This window comes from Choloepus didactylus, chromosome 4, assembly GCF_015220235.1.
Source record: "Choloepus didactylus isolate mChoDid1 chromosome 4, mChoDid1.pri, whole genome shotgun sequence".
NCBI classification, from domain to species: domain Eukaryota; kingdom Metazoa; phylum Chordata; class Mammalia; order Pilosa; family Megalonychidae; genus Choloepus; species Choloepus didactylus.
Window position 1 is genome coordinate 100496269 of NC_051310.1, and position 18893 is coordinate 100515161.

General features: G+C 37.0%; 1 protein-coding gene across 4 annotated transcripts in view; it reads left to right on the forward strand.

The window, feature by feature from the left end:
- Positions 1–18893, forward strand: part of UBE2Q2 (ubiquitin conjugating enzyme E2 Q2) — a 96413-nt gene that overhangs the window by 25862 nt on the left and 51658 nt on the right. For 3 of the 4 annotated variants that reach the window (XM_037833309.1, XM_037833307.1, XM_037833308.1), the window contains exon 3: positions 895–999. The exons of the other annotated variant lie outside the window; for it this stretch is intronic. In XM_037833309.1, the coding sequence (XP_037689237.1) occupies positions 895–999 (105 nt within the window). The remainder of the gene's footprint in view (positions 1–894; positions 1000–18893) is intronic. 4 annotated transcript variants of the gene reach the window in all.

Sequence of the window (18893 nt, forward strand, 5' to 3'; positions counted from 1 at the left end):
CTTTCTCTTCATCTCTTTTCTTGGTCAGACACCTAAGAAACTGTTCTTGACCAAGTGAGAAAGTAAGTTGCCTTAGTATCCCCCATTCAGGTCTACTAAGTATCAACCATTTTTGTTAAATCATAATCACTAAGCTTGTACATTGAAAAACAAATTTAACAATGAAAACACATTTTACACATAATTTACCTTGCTTTAAGTAAATATGCTTACAAAAAAATCTGGATTTAAAAATGGAAATTTAAGGAGTTATTCTTTGCAGTTTTCCTATTTAAAGTTTTTTTCTTTTTCTTTTTTTAGAGAAACACTTAAAAGCCTATTAAGTCCCAAGTGTTCTGTTAGAAATCTTCATGTAATCTTTACCATTCTGAGTAGGTTTTAATTTCCTTGTTTTATAGATGGGGAGACTCAGATTTAGGGAGTTAGATAGTGAATGCAAGTTTATTTCGATCCCAGGGCTTTGTCTACTAGACCACATTTGCCTCCGTATGTTTAAATTATTATATGGAATATGTATCTTTATAACCCATGTGTAACAGTACTATCTCTTATTTATTTGTAGCCACAGTAATTCTAATATACTCAGGTCTGAAGTAAGTTTGTAAGAGAAATGGAAATTGCACAGTGTCTGGAGTTCCCCTTCTTCTCCTTTCTGCTGTTATCAATTCTGTCTAGGTATCAATTGTAGGCATTACACCTAAGCCAAGTGCCCATCTTACACTAGCAGTACCTAAAAAGTTTTTTTAAAGATTTTAATTTTATCTGTAGGCTGCAATGGAGCCATAACAACCTTTTTCCATTTCCTACTGGATTGAATGCAGTAGTCATTAGCATTATTCATGTCTTCTAAGGGCTCTTTAACGTAATGCTTATTTACTGAAATGTGTTTTGTAGCTTCGTCAGCAATTGAAGTGGTTGATATGTGAACTCTGCAGATTATATAACCTTCCTAAGCACCTGGATGTTGAGATGCTAGATCAACCACTACCCACGGGTCAGGTAAAGTAAAAATTCTCCAGTGTTCAAGAGCTAAAATAAATCGTCTGAAGCAAAAGTAAAACTAGGAGGATTTTTCTTTTATTACACACATTACTTAGAAGTTATGTATCAGTACTTAAAATCTTAGTTTTTGTGTTCCTGTTGAATTGTTCTGTTTGTTTTGTTGTAGGTACTGAAAATGACCCTTTTCTTTGGAATAATTTGCTGGAATTTACTATGACAGGCAAACAATTGTCCCTCTCCCTACCACCACCTTTTGGTTGTTGTTTCTTACTTCTTTGTTTTCTTTTGCTCATTATATTTTCTTCACCTGGAATGCCATCTCCTTAATCCCAACTATGCTTCTTCAGGCCAAACTCAAAAATCTCCAAGAAACAGAAGTGCCCACCAGCTCACTGCTACCAAGCTTAAAAAGTAGTTTCTTTCTTTGAACTCTTAAATACTTCATCTTTTCCTCTTTTATGTCTTTGTTTACTTACAGTTGAATAAGGAGATAAAGCAAGACAAACACTTAAACAGATACTTTCCAGTTTTATGTAGGATACAAGATATGAAGATTGCCTTTATTCCCATAGTCCAGTGGTTTTCAACAGTGGCTGTACAGTAGAATCCCCTGAGAGCTTTTGACCCCATTCTCCAGAGATTCAGATTTAATTTGTTTGGAGTGCAGCCTGGGTATAGGATATATTTTGATTATTCACTAGGTGATTTTTAATATGTAGTCAAGGTTGAGAACCTCTGTCCTGGAGTATGGATTTGAGGCTGGTGGGATTCCCTTGTGAGATCTACAGTACTTTAGGGTAGGCTGATACTTAATTTCTCAAGCTGGAAGGCCATCTAATATAGGTCTGCTAGGCTAAGGTCAGTTCTCCATCTCCTTTGCAGTTTTTTTGAATATATCCCATCCTTGAATACATATTTTTCCAAAGTTATTTTACAACTTTTAAAAATTTTCTATTTTTATCAAAACATTCCATATACATAATTAAATAAAATAATACTAAAAAGATCTAAATAAAAAATAATTGCCTGAGCCCCACGTGTTGTTCAAAGTGAATCACTTTTAACTCTTAGCTGTTTTTCTGGTAATTATTTTTGCATCTTTAAATCAAGTTTATACTGTTTTTGGATTTTCCTATTTAGGCATAATTCATTTATTTATTTTATTAGAGAAGTAGGTTTACAGAGAAATCATGCTGGGCATAATTTATTGACTTTAATATAATAGATGAAGATTTAGCTTTTATACCACCTACTCAACTCTCACTTCCTATCCAATTTACCTAAAAAATTACTATTTTTAGTCATATGAAAAATCAGTGTTTATTATTAGGACTTTGTGATATAGAGTCAAGTTGTCCATTATGATATTTCCTTCCTTGCACAGCTTTTTGATTTGCAGTGTCTTATAATTCTTAGTTTTTAAAAAGTTTGATTCTATCCCATTTTTGTGAGATATTCCTTTCTCTGGAGCCTTTGGTTCTTTTGTACCAGTTCTGGCAGGCTGTCCTCTGGGTCAACTGTGTAGATGTCTTCAGATTTTTCTTATCTACTCTTCTAGAATATATCCTTTTTTTCTGGGATCTCTTGTCTTTCTTGGCTTACTCTTTCTCATTGTGCCTGAGTACATCCTCAAGTAAAATCCTAGGAAAGAATGAAAGAGTAGTACTTTTTCTGAGTTCTAGCTTCTGAAGAAATGGGTATTGGAGCCACATTGCCATGGGTTTGAATCTTGGTTCTGCTGCTTATTAGCTATATGACATTAGGCTATTTACCTATCCATTCTGTGTATCAGTACTCTAAAATGGGAAAAAGAGTAGCGGTACCTATTTTTGGTGCGTACTGAGAATTAAATGAATTGATACATGTAAATCATTTAGAATCATGCCTTTCTTATAGCAAATGCACCATAAATGTTAACTGCTCTTACATTATTATTATTATATTCTGATATTGCTGTATTCTTTTTTTAATCTTCATTTTATTGAGATATATTCACATACCACGCAGTCATACAAAACAAATCGTACATTCGATTATTCACAGGACCGTTACATAGTTGTACATTCATCACCTAAATCAATCCCTGACACCTTCATTAGCACACACACAAAAATAACAAAAATAATAAAGTGAAAAAGAGCAATTAAAGTAAAAAAGAACACTGGGTACCTTTGTCTGTCTGTTTGTTTGTTTGTTTCCTTCCCCTATTTTTCTACTCATCCATCCATGAACTAGACAAAGGGGAGTGTGGTCCTTATGGCTTTCCCAATCCCATCGTCACCCCTCATAAGCTACATTTTTATACAATTGTCTTCGAGATTCATGGGTTCTGGGTTGTAGTTTGATAGTTTCAGTTATCTATCACCAGCTACCCCAATTCATTAGAACCTAAAAAGGGTTGTCTAAATTGTGTGTAAGAGTGCCCACCAGAGTGACCTCTCGGCTCGTTTTGGAATCTCTCTGCCACTGAAGCTTATTTTATTTCCTTTCACATCCCCCTTTTGGTCAAGAAGATGTTCTCTGTCCCACGATGCCGGGTCTACATTCCTCCCCGGGAGTCATATTCCATGTTGCCAGGGAGATTCACTCCCCTGGGTGTCTGATCCCACATAGAGGGGAGGGCAGTGATTTCACCTTTCAAGTTGGCTTAGCTAGAGAGAGAGGGCCACATCTGAGCAACAAAGAGGCATACGGGAGGAGGCTCTTAGGCACAATTATAGGGAGGCCTAGCCTCTCCTTTGCAGCAATAGTCTTCCCAAGGGTAAATCCTGTGGTAGAGGGTTCAACCCATCAAACCACCAGTCCCCTATGTCTGTGGTCATATTAGCAACCATGGAGGTGGGGTAGGCCAATACCCCTGCATTCTCCATAGGCTCCTCAAGGGGGCTCTACATATTTTTTTCCTTGTTTTTTTTTTAACTTTTTTTTTTTTTATTAAATCAACTGTATGAAAAATAAAAAAATAAAAAAAAAAATTAAAAAGCGTAGAATAAAAGAACATTTCAAAGAGACCATAACAAGGGAGTAAGAAAAAGACAACTAACCTAAGATAACTACTTTACTTCCAACATATTCCTACTCTACCCCAAGAAAGTTACCTAATATAGCAACATTTCTGTGAACTTGTTCCTACTGTACCCATCAGAAATTAACAGACCATAGTCATTCCTGGGCATTCCCAGAATGTTAAATGGTAATGTACATTTTAATATCACTCTCTATTGAGTATAGAGTTAAATTTGCTATTTTTAAAGTTTGGTTGAATCTCTAATTCCAAGTTGAAAATAATTTTCCCTGAGAATTTCGAAGATTGCCATTGTCTTCTAGCCAATGATGATGCCTTTTGAGTCTTAGGCATCTGTGTAGGACTCTCTCTCTGGATTGGAAGCTTTTAGGAGTTTGTCTTTTCTTTGGTTCTGAAATATCACCATGATGTACTTAAGTTGTGGGTCTTTTCTCATTCATTGTGCTGGGCGCTTAGTGTAGGCCTTTTCAATTTGGGGATCTTGAATCTAAATAATCTCATAATATTCTCTTATCCTTTTTATTTTTATAAGGTCAGTGGTGATGTCACTATTTTCCTTTCTGATTTTAGTTATTTGCATATTTTCTGTTTTTTTAATTTTTTTTGGTCAGTTGTTTTTCTAGTCTGTATTTCATTTATCTCTGCTCTTTTTCCTACTAACTTTGGGTTTATTTTGCTGCTTTTTGTTCTTGTTCCTTAAGATGTAAAGTTGGGGTATTTGAGAGTTGTCTTCTTTTTTAAGAAGGCATTTATAGCTGTAAATTTCCCTCTGAACACCACCTTCAGTACATCTTATAAGTTTTTTTTTTTAGTTCAATTTTATGGAGATTGTTTATATACCATACAGTCATCCAAAGTGCACAGTTGCCCATGGTATCATCATACAGCTATGTATCCATTATTCCAGAAAAGAAATAAAATCAAAAAAGAAAACTCAAATCCTCGCATACCCCTAACCACCCCCTCCATTATTTTTTTTATTTTTTATTGAGATTGTTCACATGCCATACAATTATCCAAAGAGCCAAAGTGTGCAATCAGTTGCCCATGGTACTAGAATACAGCTGTCCATTCATCACCACAATTAATTTTTTTCCAGTTTTTAGAACATTTTCACTATTCCAGAAAAGACATAAAGACAAAAAAAGGAAACTCAAATTCTCCCATACCCCTAACCACCCCCTGTACATTATTGACTCATAGTATTGGTATAGTACATTTGTTACTGTTGATGAAAGAATGTTAAAATACTAACTGTAGTACACAGTTTGCAGTAGGTATATTTTTTCCCTACATACCCCTCTATTGTTAACTTCTAGTTATAGTGTCATACATTTGTTCTGGTTCATGAAAGAGATTTTTAATATTTGTACCATTAATCATGGACATTGTCTACCACAAGATTCACTGTTTTATACATTCCCATGTTTTAACCTCGAACTTCCCTTCTCTTGACATACGTGACTCTGAGCTTACCCTTTCCACCACATTCACACACCATTGAGCACTGTTAGTTATTCTCACAATAACTTGCTACCATCACCTCTGTCTGTTTCCAAACACTTAAAGTTTAACTTAGTTAAGCATTCTGCTCATAATAAGCAACTGCTCCCCATTCTTAAGCCTCTTTCTATATCCTGGTAACTTACGTTTCATGTCTTTGAGTTTACATATTATAATTAGTTCATGTCAGTGAGACCATACAATATTTGTCCTTTTTTGTCTGACTTATTTCAGTCAATATAGTGCCCTCAAGGTTTCTTCATCAACTCTTTTTTTTTTAATTTTTATTCTTAAGATAGTTTTGTTCACCCACCATACATTCCATCCTAAGTAAACAATTGATGGTTCCTTGTATAATCATGTATTTATGCATTCACCACCATCACCACTATCTATTTAAGGATACCTCCCATTTCTTCCAGAAAGAAGGAGGAAAAGTCAAAGAAGGTAGAGAGACAAAGAAAAGCAAAAGACAGCTAAAAGGCAACAAAAGGAAAGATAGAATTAAATTAAAGTACAATAAAAGAGTCAGACATCACCAATGCCAAGAGTCCCATTCTCTTCCCTATATCCCCCTCTTATAGGCATTTAGCTCTGGTATATTGCCTTTGTCACATTAAAGGAAGCATAATACAATGTTTCTCTTAACTATAGTTTCTAGTTTGCATTGATTATATTTTTTTCCCAATACCTCCCCATTTTTAACACCTTGCAAGGTTGACATTCATTTGTTCTCCCTCATGTAAAAACATATTTGTGCATTTTATCACAGTTGTTGCGCACTCTAGGTTTCACTGAGTTATACAGTCCCAGTCTTTATCTTTCCTCTTTCCTTCTGGTGTCTCACATACTCCTAACCTTCCTCTTTCAACCATACTCATAGTCATCTTTGTTCAGTGTACCTACATTGTTGTGCTACCATCATCCAAAATTGTGTTCCAAACCTCTCACTCTCCTGTCTTTTCCTCTCTGTCTGTAGTGCTCCCTTTAGTATTTCCTGTAGAGCAGGTATCTTGTTCACAAACTCTCTTATTGTCTGCTTGTCAGAGAATATTTTAAACTCTCCCTCATATTTGAAGGACAGTTTTGCTGGATATAGGATTATTGGTTGGTGGTTTTTCTCTTAAGTATCTTAAATATATCACGCCGCTTCCTTCTTGCCTCCATGGTTTCTACTGAGAAATCCAAACATAGTCTTTTCAGGCTTCCTTTGTATGTGATAGATCGCTTTTCTCTTACTGCTTTCAGGATTCTGTCTTTGTCTTTGACATTTGATAATCTGATTATTAAGTGTCTTGGCATAGATCTATTCAGATCTGTGTTTGGAGACTGCTGCATTTCTTGGATCTGTAATTTTATGTCCTTCATAAGAGATAGGAAATTTTCATTGATTATTTCCTTTATTATTGCTTCTGCCCCCTTTCCCTTCTCTTCTCCTTCTGGGACACCCATGGCATGTACGTTCATGCGCTTCATGTTGTCCTTAAATTCCCTAAGATGTTGCTCATATTTTTCCATTCTTTTTCTTGTCTGTTCTTTTGTGTGTAGGATTTCAGTTGTGTTGTTCTCCAGTTCCTGAGTGTTTTCTTACTGCCACTTGAACTTTTTTTGTTATATGTCTTCATTGTTTTTTTCATCTCTTGTGTTGTGCCTTTCATTTCCATAGATTCTGCCAGTAGTTTTTTCAGACTTTCAATTTCTACCTTATGTTCACCCAGTGTTTTCTTTATAGCCTTCATCTCTTTTGCCATATCTTCCCTGAACTCATTGATTTGGTTTTTGATTTGATTTAGCATATTTCTTTGAAAATCTTTAATTGTTTCATTTAAGTGAAACAATATCTCAACTCTGTCTTAATAGAGGTGTAAGTTTGTTCCTTTGATGGGGCCATATCTTCATTTTTCCTAATGTAATTCATAGTTTTCTGTTCCCTAGGCATCTGGTTTCCTTGGTTACCCCAATACGATTTTCCCAGACCAGATTTTCCCAGGGTTCAGGTCTCAGAGTGGGGCTATATTCAGAGTTAAGTTTCCCTGAGGGTGTGTCTTAGAAGATTGACAGATTTTCCTGTGAGGTCTCTAGCCGCTGTGCTTTTCCTAACCTGCCCAGCAGGTGGTTCCTGTTAGCCTGTTGCTCCTGACTGGTGTAAAGAGGTGTAGCCCCTTTAATTCTTAGCTTAAGTTGTTTCTGTTTTGACTGTTTTCCCCTAGGCCCTGGGGTCTGAGTTCTGAGGGGAGGGAATGCCCTTGAGTTGGGCCCCACCTCCTTGGGAAGATACACCCCCTAGGGAGTTATACTCTGCATTTGAATTACTTCTTTGTCTCTCTGACTGTGTTAACTCCACTCCTGTCTGGGTCAGAGCACTGTGAATTGAAAATGGTTGAAGCTCTCTCCACTGAGCCATTCAGATTGAGAGAGAGAAAAAGGGAAAAAAAGCCCCCTTTCAGAGCCAGGCCACGGCCCCCCAGTTTTGCCTGTTGGTCAGATAGAGCACCTGGTCTTCTGAGCTCCCTTTCCCGGGGCACAGGTGTTTTCTTGCTCTCTAAGGGTCAGTCTCTAAAAGCCTCTGTATTTTTCCTTTTTTTTTTTTTTTTTTTTTTTAATTAAATTTTGTTTTTCCATCAGCCCCATCTCCTCTCTACTGGGAGTGACCTTGGGTTACTTTTCTGCTTGTTAAGAGTTTGTCTATCTTTGTAGCTTGTATTCAACAGTCCACATTTGTTAATTAAAATCCCTGTTGGACCTAGGCTATATTCATGAGCTATATTCATTTGCTCTGAGAATGCTTCTTTCTCCCACTGTGAGGTCCTGCAGCTCAGCCTGCTGTGGGGGTGGGGGGTGGGGTGGGGCTCCTGGTGTGGGACCGCGGTTTTTACTTACAGAGTTTATGCTGTGATCTCAGCCATTCCACCCAGTCCAGGTTGGTGTATGATGTGTGGACAGTCATGGTCGCCCTCCAGCAGCTGTTTCAGATTATTTACTGGTTGTTCCTAGTTGTTTATTAGTTGCTCCAGGGGATTAACTGAATTCCACACCTCTCTATTCCACCATCTTAGCTCATTTATTGTCCATAAGTTTTTGTATGCTATTGTTTCATTTATCTCTTAGTGGTTTCTAATATCCCTTGTATTTCTTCTTTTAACCCTTTCCTTGTTGGTTGTTTAATAAGAGTGTGGTGTTTGATTTCCACATATTTATTAATTTTGCAGTATTCTTTCTGTTATTGATTTCTAGCTTCATTCCATTTAGTCAGAGGTTACATTTTATGATTTTTTTAAATTATAAAATGTGACATATACAGAACAGTGATTAGTTTCAAAGTACGATTTAACAAGTGGCTAGAGAGTAGATTTCAAAGAATGTTATGAGTTGCAGTTCCAGTTTCAGTTATTTCCTTATTGTGAAATATAACATATATACAGAAAGTTGATAACTTTCAAAGTACAATTTAACAAGTAGCTATAGAGCAAATTTTAAAGAATGTTATGGGTTACAGTGCCACCATTTCTGTTATTTCCTTCTGACTATTCTAATAACCTAGCATAAAATATATATATATATATTTATTTATATAAACATTCAGTATTCATAATCCTTTTTAAATCCTATCTTGTCTATTGCTACCCCTTTCTCTCGTTTAATCACTTTCTCGATCTTCAGGGATGTCTAGGCATTGACCACCCTAACTTGTTCATATTGAAAAGGGGTGTTGACATTATGGGGAAGGGGGCTCCATCTGGTTGATGTTCTTGAAGAGGCTATTGCCTCTGGGTTTTGGGACTTATCTGGCATGGGAACATTCTGGAGGATTTAAGTTTCTGGAAAATAAACTTAGTTACTGAAACTTTTATAGAGTCTTAGACAGGGACCTAGGTATTTCAGGACTACTGTTGGTTAGGGCTTGGCATACCGTGGCCATTTGGGATATCTCACTGGAGCTTGCATAAAAGTAACCTTCAGGATAACCTCTTGACTCTATTTGAAATCTCTTAGCCATTGTAACCCTATTTTGTTACCTTTCTTTTCCCCCTTTTGGTCAAGAAGGCATTTTCGGTCCCTCGATGCCAGGGCCAGTTCACTCCTGGGAGTCATGTCCCATGTTGCCAGGGATATTCACACCCCTGGGAGTCATGTCCCATGAATGGGGGAGATTAATGAAATTTATTTGCCGAGTTGTGCTTAGCGAGAAAGGTCACATCTGGGCAATATAGGAGGTTCCCTGGAGATGCCTCTTAGGCATAATTATAGGTAGGCTTAGCCTCTCTTTCAAAGCCACAAGTTTCACAAGAGCAAGTCTCAAGATCGTGGGCTTGACTTATTAACTAAGGAGTTCCTAATTAACTAGGGGGTTCCTAATTTCACGTAACATATATTCTGTCCAAGATAAACAAACAGTGTGTCACCTTATCTTCACTTAGTTGTACAATCATCATCACTCTTAATTTTAAACAGTTATAACAAAAAACACTCCAAAGCTCTTATCAGCCCCTAATTATTCATCTCTAGTATTAGTGTGGTACTGGTAAGGCATTCCTGTTAAATATAGTCTATAATATGTAATGGCCAGTTTTTCCCATATACCACTATGTTGTTAACTCTTTGTACCAGTTTCATACCTTAGAAGTATATCATGCAAACACTTACTTGTATTTGTAGTGCTAATCTGCGGGATACATGCCTTTAAACAACCACTTTCTATCACGTTTGCCTTCAGTGTGGCACTGATTCTCAAAATCCCAGTAACAAATCATCACCACCCCTGTTCTTTCCCATACCTTTAAGTTCACCTTCATTAACATGACTGTACAAATTAGGCTATCATCCCCCCTTCGCTAGCTTCTGCCTATCTCTAGGTCCCCTATATTCTATATTATGAGACGCTGATTTTACATGGTTCAGGGAGTTCATAATAGTGGTAACATACAATATCTCTCCTTTTATATCTGACTTATTTCACTCAACATTATGTCTTCAAGGTTCATCCATGTCATATGCTTCAGGACCTCTTTTCTTCTTACTGCTGCTTAGTATTCCATTGTATGTATATACCACATTTTGTTTATCCACTCGTCTGTTGAAGGACACTTGGATTGTTTCCATCTCTTAATAATTGTGAACAGTACTGCTGTGAACATCAGTGTGCAATGTCTGTTCGTGTCACTGCTTTCAGATCTTATGGGTGTATACCGAGAAGTGGAATTGCCAGATCGTAGGGTAATTCAATATCTAGTTTTCTGAGAAACTGCCAAACTGTCTTCCATGGTGGCTGTACCATTATACAGTCCCACCAGCAATGAATAAGAGTTCCAGTTCTCCACATCCTCTCCAGCATTTGTAGTTTCCTGTTTGTTTAATGGCAGCCATTCTTACTGGTGTGAGGTGATATCTCATTGTTCTTCTGATTTGCATTTCCCTGATAGCTAGTGAAGATTAATATTTCTCCTAGGTTTTTTTAGCCATTTGTATTTCCTTTTTGGAAAAAAGTCTTTTCGTGTCCTTTGCCCATTTTATAATTGGGCTGTTTGTACTATTGTCATTGAGTTGTTGGATTTTTTCATATATGCTGGATATCAGTCTCTTATGAGATATATGATTTGCAAATATTTTCTCCCATTGAGTTGGCTGCCTCGTCACCTTTTCAACAAAGTCCTTTGAGATGCAGAAGCTTTTCATTCTGAGGAGTTCCCATTTATCTGTTTTTTCTTTCGTTGCTTGTGCTTTGGGTGTAAGGTCTGAGAAGCTACCTCCTATTACTAGGTCTTAAAGATGTTTCCCTATATTATCTTCTAGGAGTTCTATGGTACTGGCTCTTATTTTTAGGTCTTTGATCCATTTTGAATTCATTTTTGTATAGGATATGAGGTAGGGACCTCTTTCATTCTTTTGAATATGGATATCCAGTTCTACCAGTCCCATTTGTTGAAAAGACTGGTCTGTCCCAGTTCAGTGGATTTGGGGGCCTTGTCACAAATCAGTTGACCGTAGATCTGGGGGTCTATTTCCAAACTCTCAATTTGACTCCATTGATCAGTATGTCTATCTTTGTGCCAGTACCAGGCTTTTTTGACCACTGTGGCTTTGTAGTAGGCTTTAACATCAGGAAGTGTAAGTCCTCCCACTTTGTTCTTCTTTTTTAGAATGTTTTTGGCAAACAAGGCCCCTTTCCGTTCCAAATAAAATTGATAACTAGCTTTTCCAAAACTGCAAAGTAGGTTGTTGTAAATTTGATTGGAATTGCATTGAATCTGTAGATCAGTTTCGGTACAATTGACATCTTAATGATGTTTAGCCTTCCTGTCCATGAACACAGAGTATCTTTCTACCTATTTATGTCCTTGTTGATTTCTTTTAGTAAAGTTTTGTAATTTTCTGTGTAGAGGTATTTTACATCCTTGGTTAAGTTTATTCCTAGATACTTGGATTCTTTTAGTTGCTATTTTGAATGGAATTTTTTTCTTCATTGACTCTTCAGTTAGGTGATAGTAGTATATAGGAACATTACTGACATTTGCGCATTATTCTTGCATCCTGCCACTTTGCTGAATTTGTTTATTAGCTCAAGTTGCTTTGTCATTGATTTCTCAGGATTTTCCAAATTTACGATCGTATTATCTGCAAATAATGACAGTATTACTTCCTTTCCAGTTTGGATGTCTTTTATTTCTTTTTCTTGCCTAATTGCCTTGGCTAGAATTCTAGCACAATGTGGAATAACAGTGGTGACAGTGGGCATTCTTGTCTTGTTCCCAGTCTTAGGGGGAAGGTTTTCAGTCTTTCACTGTTGAGTACTATGCTGGCTGTGGGGTTTTGATACATGCTTTGTCCTAGTTTGCTAATGCTGCAGAATGCAAAACACCAGAGATGGACTGGCTTTTATAAAAAGGGGGTTTATTTGGCTATACAGTTACAGTCTTAAGGCCATAAAGTGTCCAAGGTAACACATCAGTAATCAGGTACCTTCACTGGAGGATGGCAAATGGCGTCCGGAAAACCTCTGTTAGCTGGGAAGGCACGTGGCTGGCGTCTGCTCCAAAGTTCTGGTTTCAAAATGGCTTTCTCCCAGGACATTCCTCTCTAGCAAGCTTGCTCTTCTTCAAAACATCACTCATAGCTGCACTCTGTCCGGTCTCTTTGAGTCAGCATGTTTTATATGGCTCAACTGATCAAGGCCCACCCTGAATGGGTGGGGTCACGCCTCCATGGGAGTATCCCACCAAAGTCACCACCCACAGCTGGGTGGGGCACATTCCAAGCAAATCTAATCAGCACCAAAATGTCTGTCCCACAAGACCACAAAGATAATGGCATTTGGGGGACACAATACATTCAAACTGGCACAGCTTTTTATCATACTGAGGAAGTTTCCTTCAATTCCTGCCTTTTGACGGGTTTTTATCAGAAAAGGATGCTGCATTTTGTTGAATGCTTTTTTAGCCTCTATCAAGATGGTCATTCGATTTTTCCCTATTGATTTGTTAATGTATTGTATTATGTTGACATCTTATGTTGAACCACCCTTGCATGCCTGGAATGAACCCCACTTGGTCATGGTGTATAATTCTTTTAATGTGCCTTTGGATTTGATTTGCAAGTATTTTGTTGAGAATTTTTGCATCCAGATTTGTTAAGGTGATTGGCCTGTAGATTTCAATTCCTGTAGTATCTTTATCTGGTTTTAATATTAGAGTGTTGTTAGCTTCATAAGATGAGTTAGGTTGTGGTCATTTTTATTCAATTTTTTTGAAAGAGTTTGAGCAGGAATTATGTCAGTTCTTTCTGGAAAATTTGGTAAAATTCCCCTGTGAAACCATCTGGCCCTGGACTTTTCTTCGTAGGAAGGTTTATGATGACTGGTTGGATCTTTTTACTTGTGATTGGTTTGTTTAGATCTTCTGTTTCTTTTCAGATCAGTTTAAGTTGTTCATGTGTTTCCAGGAAATTGTCTGTTTCCTCTAAGTTGTCTAGTGTTGGTGTACAGTTGCCCCCCCAACCCCCCGTCATTTCTGGTGGTGTTTGTTTGGGTCTTCTCTCTTTATGACTTTGTCAGTCCTGCTAAGGGTTTGTCAATCTTGTCGATCTTCTCAAAGAACCAAATTTTGGTTTTATTTATTCTCTCTATTGTTTTTTTTCTTCTCCAGATCATTTATTTCTGCTTTAATCTTTGTTATTTCTTTTCATCTACTTGCTTTTGGGTTTGCTGTTCATTCTTTAGCTTCTTCAGTTAGGTCTATGATTTTAGCTTTTTCTTTCTTTTTAATATATGCATTTAGACCTATAAATTTCTGTCTCAGCACTGCCTTGGCTGCTTCTGATAGGTTTTGATATGTTGTGTTCTCATTTTCGTTCATCTCTAGATATTTACCAATTTCTCTTGCACTTTCTTCTTTGATCCACTGATTGTTTAACAGTGTGTTGTTTAATCTCCATATATTTGAGAAATTTCTGGTTCTTTGGTGGCTGTTGATTTCCAGTTGCAGTCTATTGTGGTCAGAAAATGTGCTGTGAATAATTTCAATCTTTTAAAATTTCTTGAGACTTGTTTTGTGCCCAGCATACGATCTATCCTAGAGAACATTCCACGAACGCTAGAGAAGAATGTATATCCTGGTAATTTCGGATACAGTGATCTATATATGTCTGTTAAGTCTAATTCATTTATCACATTGTTTAGGTTCTCAATTTCCTTTTTAGTGCTATGTCTGTCTGTTTGCTCTTTCTGTAGAAGAGAGCGATGTATTGAAGTCTCCCACTGTTATTTTAGAAGTGTCTACTGCCACATTCAATTTTACCAATGTTTGTCTTATGTATTTTGGAACTCCTTGATTGGGTGCATAAACGTTTATGATTGTTATTTTTTCTTTGTCGATTGTCCCTTTTATTAATATATAGTGTCCTTCTTTGTCTCTTATGACATCTTTGCATTTAAAGTCTATTTTGTCTGATATTAGTGTAGCTACCCCTGCTTTCTTTTGGCTGAAGCTTGCGTGGAATATTTTTTTTCCCATTCTTACACTGTCATCTCTTTGTGTTGCTGGGTCTAAGATGCTGGGTCTAGGCAGCATATTGATGGATCATACTTTTTAATTCATTCTGCCAGTCTGTATCTTTTAATTGGGGAGTTTAATCTATTCACATTCAAAGTTATTACTGTAAGGTGGTTCTTGAACCAATCGTCTTATTCTTTGGTTTTTATTTGTCAGATCTACCCCCCCCCCGTTTTTTTTTCCTTTTATTTACCCTTACTAATACTCTTCATTTCTGTGCCCTTCCCCAGACTTCTCTCTCCTTTTTTTTTTCAGCTGGTAGAACTACCTTTAGTATTCTTGCAGGACAGTTACACAGTATTTTCTAGTGAGTCACTTTGAATCCCTTACCTTTCCTTTTATGTAAATTTTTTAGATATTTTCTTTATGGTTACCATGGGGATTACATTTAGCATACTAAATTTATTACAATTTAGTCTGTGTGAACTTCAATTTGAGTTCGGTAGTCTACATATAGGTACATATCCTGTACCTGTATACTTCCATCCCTCCCTTTTTTGCTGTTCATGTCACAGATTACCTCTTCCTGCATTGTGTGGACAGTAACAAATATTTACGCTTGTTTTATATGCATTTGAATTTTTAGTCTTATAAGAAATAAAAGACAGCATTATAAATGAAAAATAAAATAATGCTCACATACATGTTTACCCATTTTGTTACTTATAGGAGAGAACTTTATTTCTTACTTAATTGAGATAATCTTTAGTGTCCTTTGCTTTCAACATGGAGGATTCCCTTTAGCCTTTCCTGTAAGGTGGGTGTGGTGGTAATGAACTTCCTCCATTTGTTTTTTGTTTGGAAATGTTTTAATTTCTCTTTCATTTTTGAAGGAAAACACTGCCAGTATATTATTCTCAGGTACCAGTGTGTTTCTTTTAGCACTTTAAATATGTCTTCACATTGCCTTCTTGCCTCCATGATTTCTATTGAGAAATTGAATTTTAATCTTATTAGGATCCCTTATATGACATGTAGCTTTTCTCTTGCTGTGTTTAAAATTCTGTCTTTGTCCTTGGCATTGGACAGCTTGATCATGTGTCTTGGTATAGATCTGTTTGGCTTCATGAAGCATTTTGGATTTGTATATTCGTGTCTTTCATCAGATTTGGGAAGTTTTCTATTATTTCTTCAAATATTTTTTTCTGGCTGTTAATCTCTCTTCTCTCGGTACTCCTATGATTATATTGGTATGCTTGATGATGTCCCACAAGTTCCTCAGGCTCATTCATTTTTTTTTTTTAAATTCAATTTTATTGAGATATATTCATATACCCTACAGTCATCCACAGTGTACAATCAGTTGTTCACAGCACCATTATATAGTTGTGCATTCATCACAACATTCAATTTTTGAATGTTTCCATTACCATACACAAAAAAGAATAAGAATAAAAGTTTAAGTGGAAAAGAACACCCAAAACATCCCATCCCCCCATCCCTCCCTATTATTCATTTACTATTTGTCCTCATTTTTCTATTCATCTGTCCATACACTGTATAAAGGGAGTAGGAGCCAGAAAGTTTTCATAATCACAGTCACACAGTGTAAGCTATAAAGTTATACAGCCATCTTCAAGAATCAAGTCTACTGAGTTGCAGTTCAACGGTTTCAGGTATTTCCTTCTAGCTATTCCAATACACTAAAAACTAAAAAGGGATATCAGTATAATGCATAAGAATAACCTCCAGAATGACCTCTTGACTCTTTTTGAGATCTCTCAGCCACTGAAACTTTATTTTGTTTCATTTTCCTTCTCCCTTTTGGTCCAAGAATGTTTTCTCAATCCCACAATGCCAGGGCCAAGCTCATTACCGTGAGTCATGCCCTGGATTGCCAGGGAGTTCCATACCCCTGGGAGTCATGTCCCACGTAGTGGGGAGGGCAGTGAGTTTACCTGCAGTGTTGGCTTAGAGAGAGAGGCCACATCTGAGCAACAAAAGAGGTTCTCTGGGGGTGACTTTTAGGCACGGTTTTAAGTAGGCTTAGCCTCTGCCTTGTAGTAACAAACTTCATAAGGGCAAGCCCCAAGGTCGAGGGCTCGGCCTTTCTAATTTGGTAGCCCCCAATGCTTGGGAGAATGTCATGAATTCCTCCAATAGGGAAATTTAATATTTCCACATTTTCCCACAGTCCCTCAAGCGGACTTTGCAAATACATCTTCATTCTCTGCCAGAATTGTTCTGGGATGTACTGGGGCTTCACACTAACCTGCACAAACCAACCAGACCTCACTCCCCAGTCAACGCTTCATGTAATTATGTTGTTTGAATAAACTGATTATGTAAGTCAAGTTATATAATGTGTTACAAAAAAATACAGATTTTGAACCTAATAAACATCTCTTCTTTTGGTCTCATACAGAAGCTGAAGCTTCAAAAATGCCATCAATATCATCTTTTACCCTTCAGTCTGATTTACCTTAGTCCTAACCAAGTCCATTTCGTTCATATCTCTGATTGAAGTCTGATCTCTTGTTTTAGACTCTTTCACGTTTGCTGTATGGGGTAATGCTGCCATTCATAGTTCCTATTCTCTGGCTGAGTATCAGGTGTCACACAGATACCCAAAGTTCCAGAGACCAATCAGGTCATACATGAAGGGATCAGCATCTCAGAATTTGGAGATAGCCATTACAATTCAATAAATGTGACTGCTGTAAGAGCCTACAGTCTAGGGACTGTTAAAATGAGTGTTCCCCTGATAAGGTGTGCTGCAAGGTTCAATTCTGAGGTTGTACATTGTAGTTAGTCCATATTGGTGAGGCATTACAGTGTTTGCCTTTGTTTTTGGCATACTTCACTCAAAATGCTGTCTACAGGATTCACCTTGTGGCTTATCTCACAGCTTCACTCCTTTTTGCAATTGCTCAGTGCTTCATTGTATGCGTACATCACAGTTCACCATTCTGTTACTTAGTTCATGTACCCTTAGGCCACCTGCACCATTGCAAATCATGAATAAACACCAGAGCACAAATGTCCACCCCTGTCCATATTCTCAGATCTTCCCATCATATACCCCATAATGAGGTTGCAGGACCTTATGCAGCCATATACTTAGCTTCTTGTGGAACCATCATAGTGTCCTCCAGAAAGGCTACAACAGTAAATAGGTACATCCCTTTCTCCATGTTTTCTTCAGCACTTTTATCCCTATTTATATTTTTTCCCTACAATTTTATAGAGATATATTCACATACCGTACAATTATCCACAGTGTACAGTCAGTTGTTCATGTTATCATCATATAGTTGTGCATTTATCACCACAGTCAGCACTTGCACATATCGATTACTATGAAAAAATGTTTTTTCTGGTGAATAATAAAACATAATAAAAAGGAAAATAAAATGTCATACAAAACAATATAATAGTAAGGTCAGAAAACACCACCACTGCCACGAATCCCATATCCTCCTCTTATATCCCCCTTTCATACACATTTAGCTTTGTTATATCACCTTTGTTACATTTAATGGAAGCATATTACAATGTTACTGTTGACCACAAACTCCAGTTTGCTTTGCTTATATTTTTTCCCCCATACCATCCCTTTTTCAGCACTTTGCATGGTTGACCCTGCATACCACCCTGAATGCTCCTGATCTCGTCTTCCTCATTTTTGAAGGACAGCTTTGCCAGATATAGAATTCTTGGTTCATAGTTCCTCTCCTTCAGTATCTTAAATATATCATACCACTTCCTTCTTGTCTCCATGGTTTCTACTGAGAAATCTGCACAGTCTTACTGAGCTTCCCTTATGTGATGGATCACTTTTCTTTTGCTGCTTTCAGAATTCTCTCTTTGTCTTTGACATTTAAAACATTTGATAATCTGATTATTAAGTGTCTTCGTGTAAATATATTTGGATCTATTCTGTATGGGGCATGTTGCACTTCTAGGAGCTGTAATTTTATGTCTTTCATATGAGATGGGAAATTTTCAGTGATTATTTCCTCCATTATTGTTTCTGCCCCCTTTCCCTTCTTTTCTCCTTCTGGAATACTTATGACTTGTACATTCATTCGCTTTATGTTGTCATTCAGTTCCCTAAGATGCTGCCTATATTTTTCCATTCTTTTCCCTATCTGCTCTTTTGTGTGTAGGATTTCAGATGTCCTGGCCTGTAGTTCATGAATCTTTTTTTCTGCCTCTTTAAATCTGTTGTTGTATGTCTTCATTTTGTTATCTCTTGTATTGTGCCTTTCATTCCCATAAGTTCTGCCAATTGTTTTTTCATAGTTTCTATTTCTTCCTTATGTTCGCCCAGTGTCTTCCTTATATCCTTTATCTCTTTTGTCATATCTTCCCTTAAC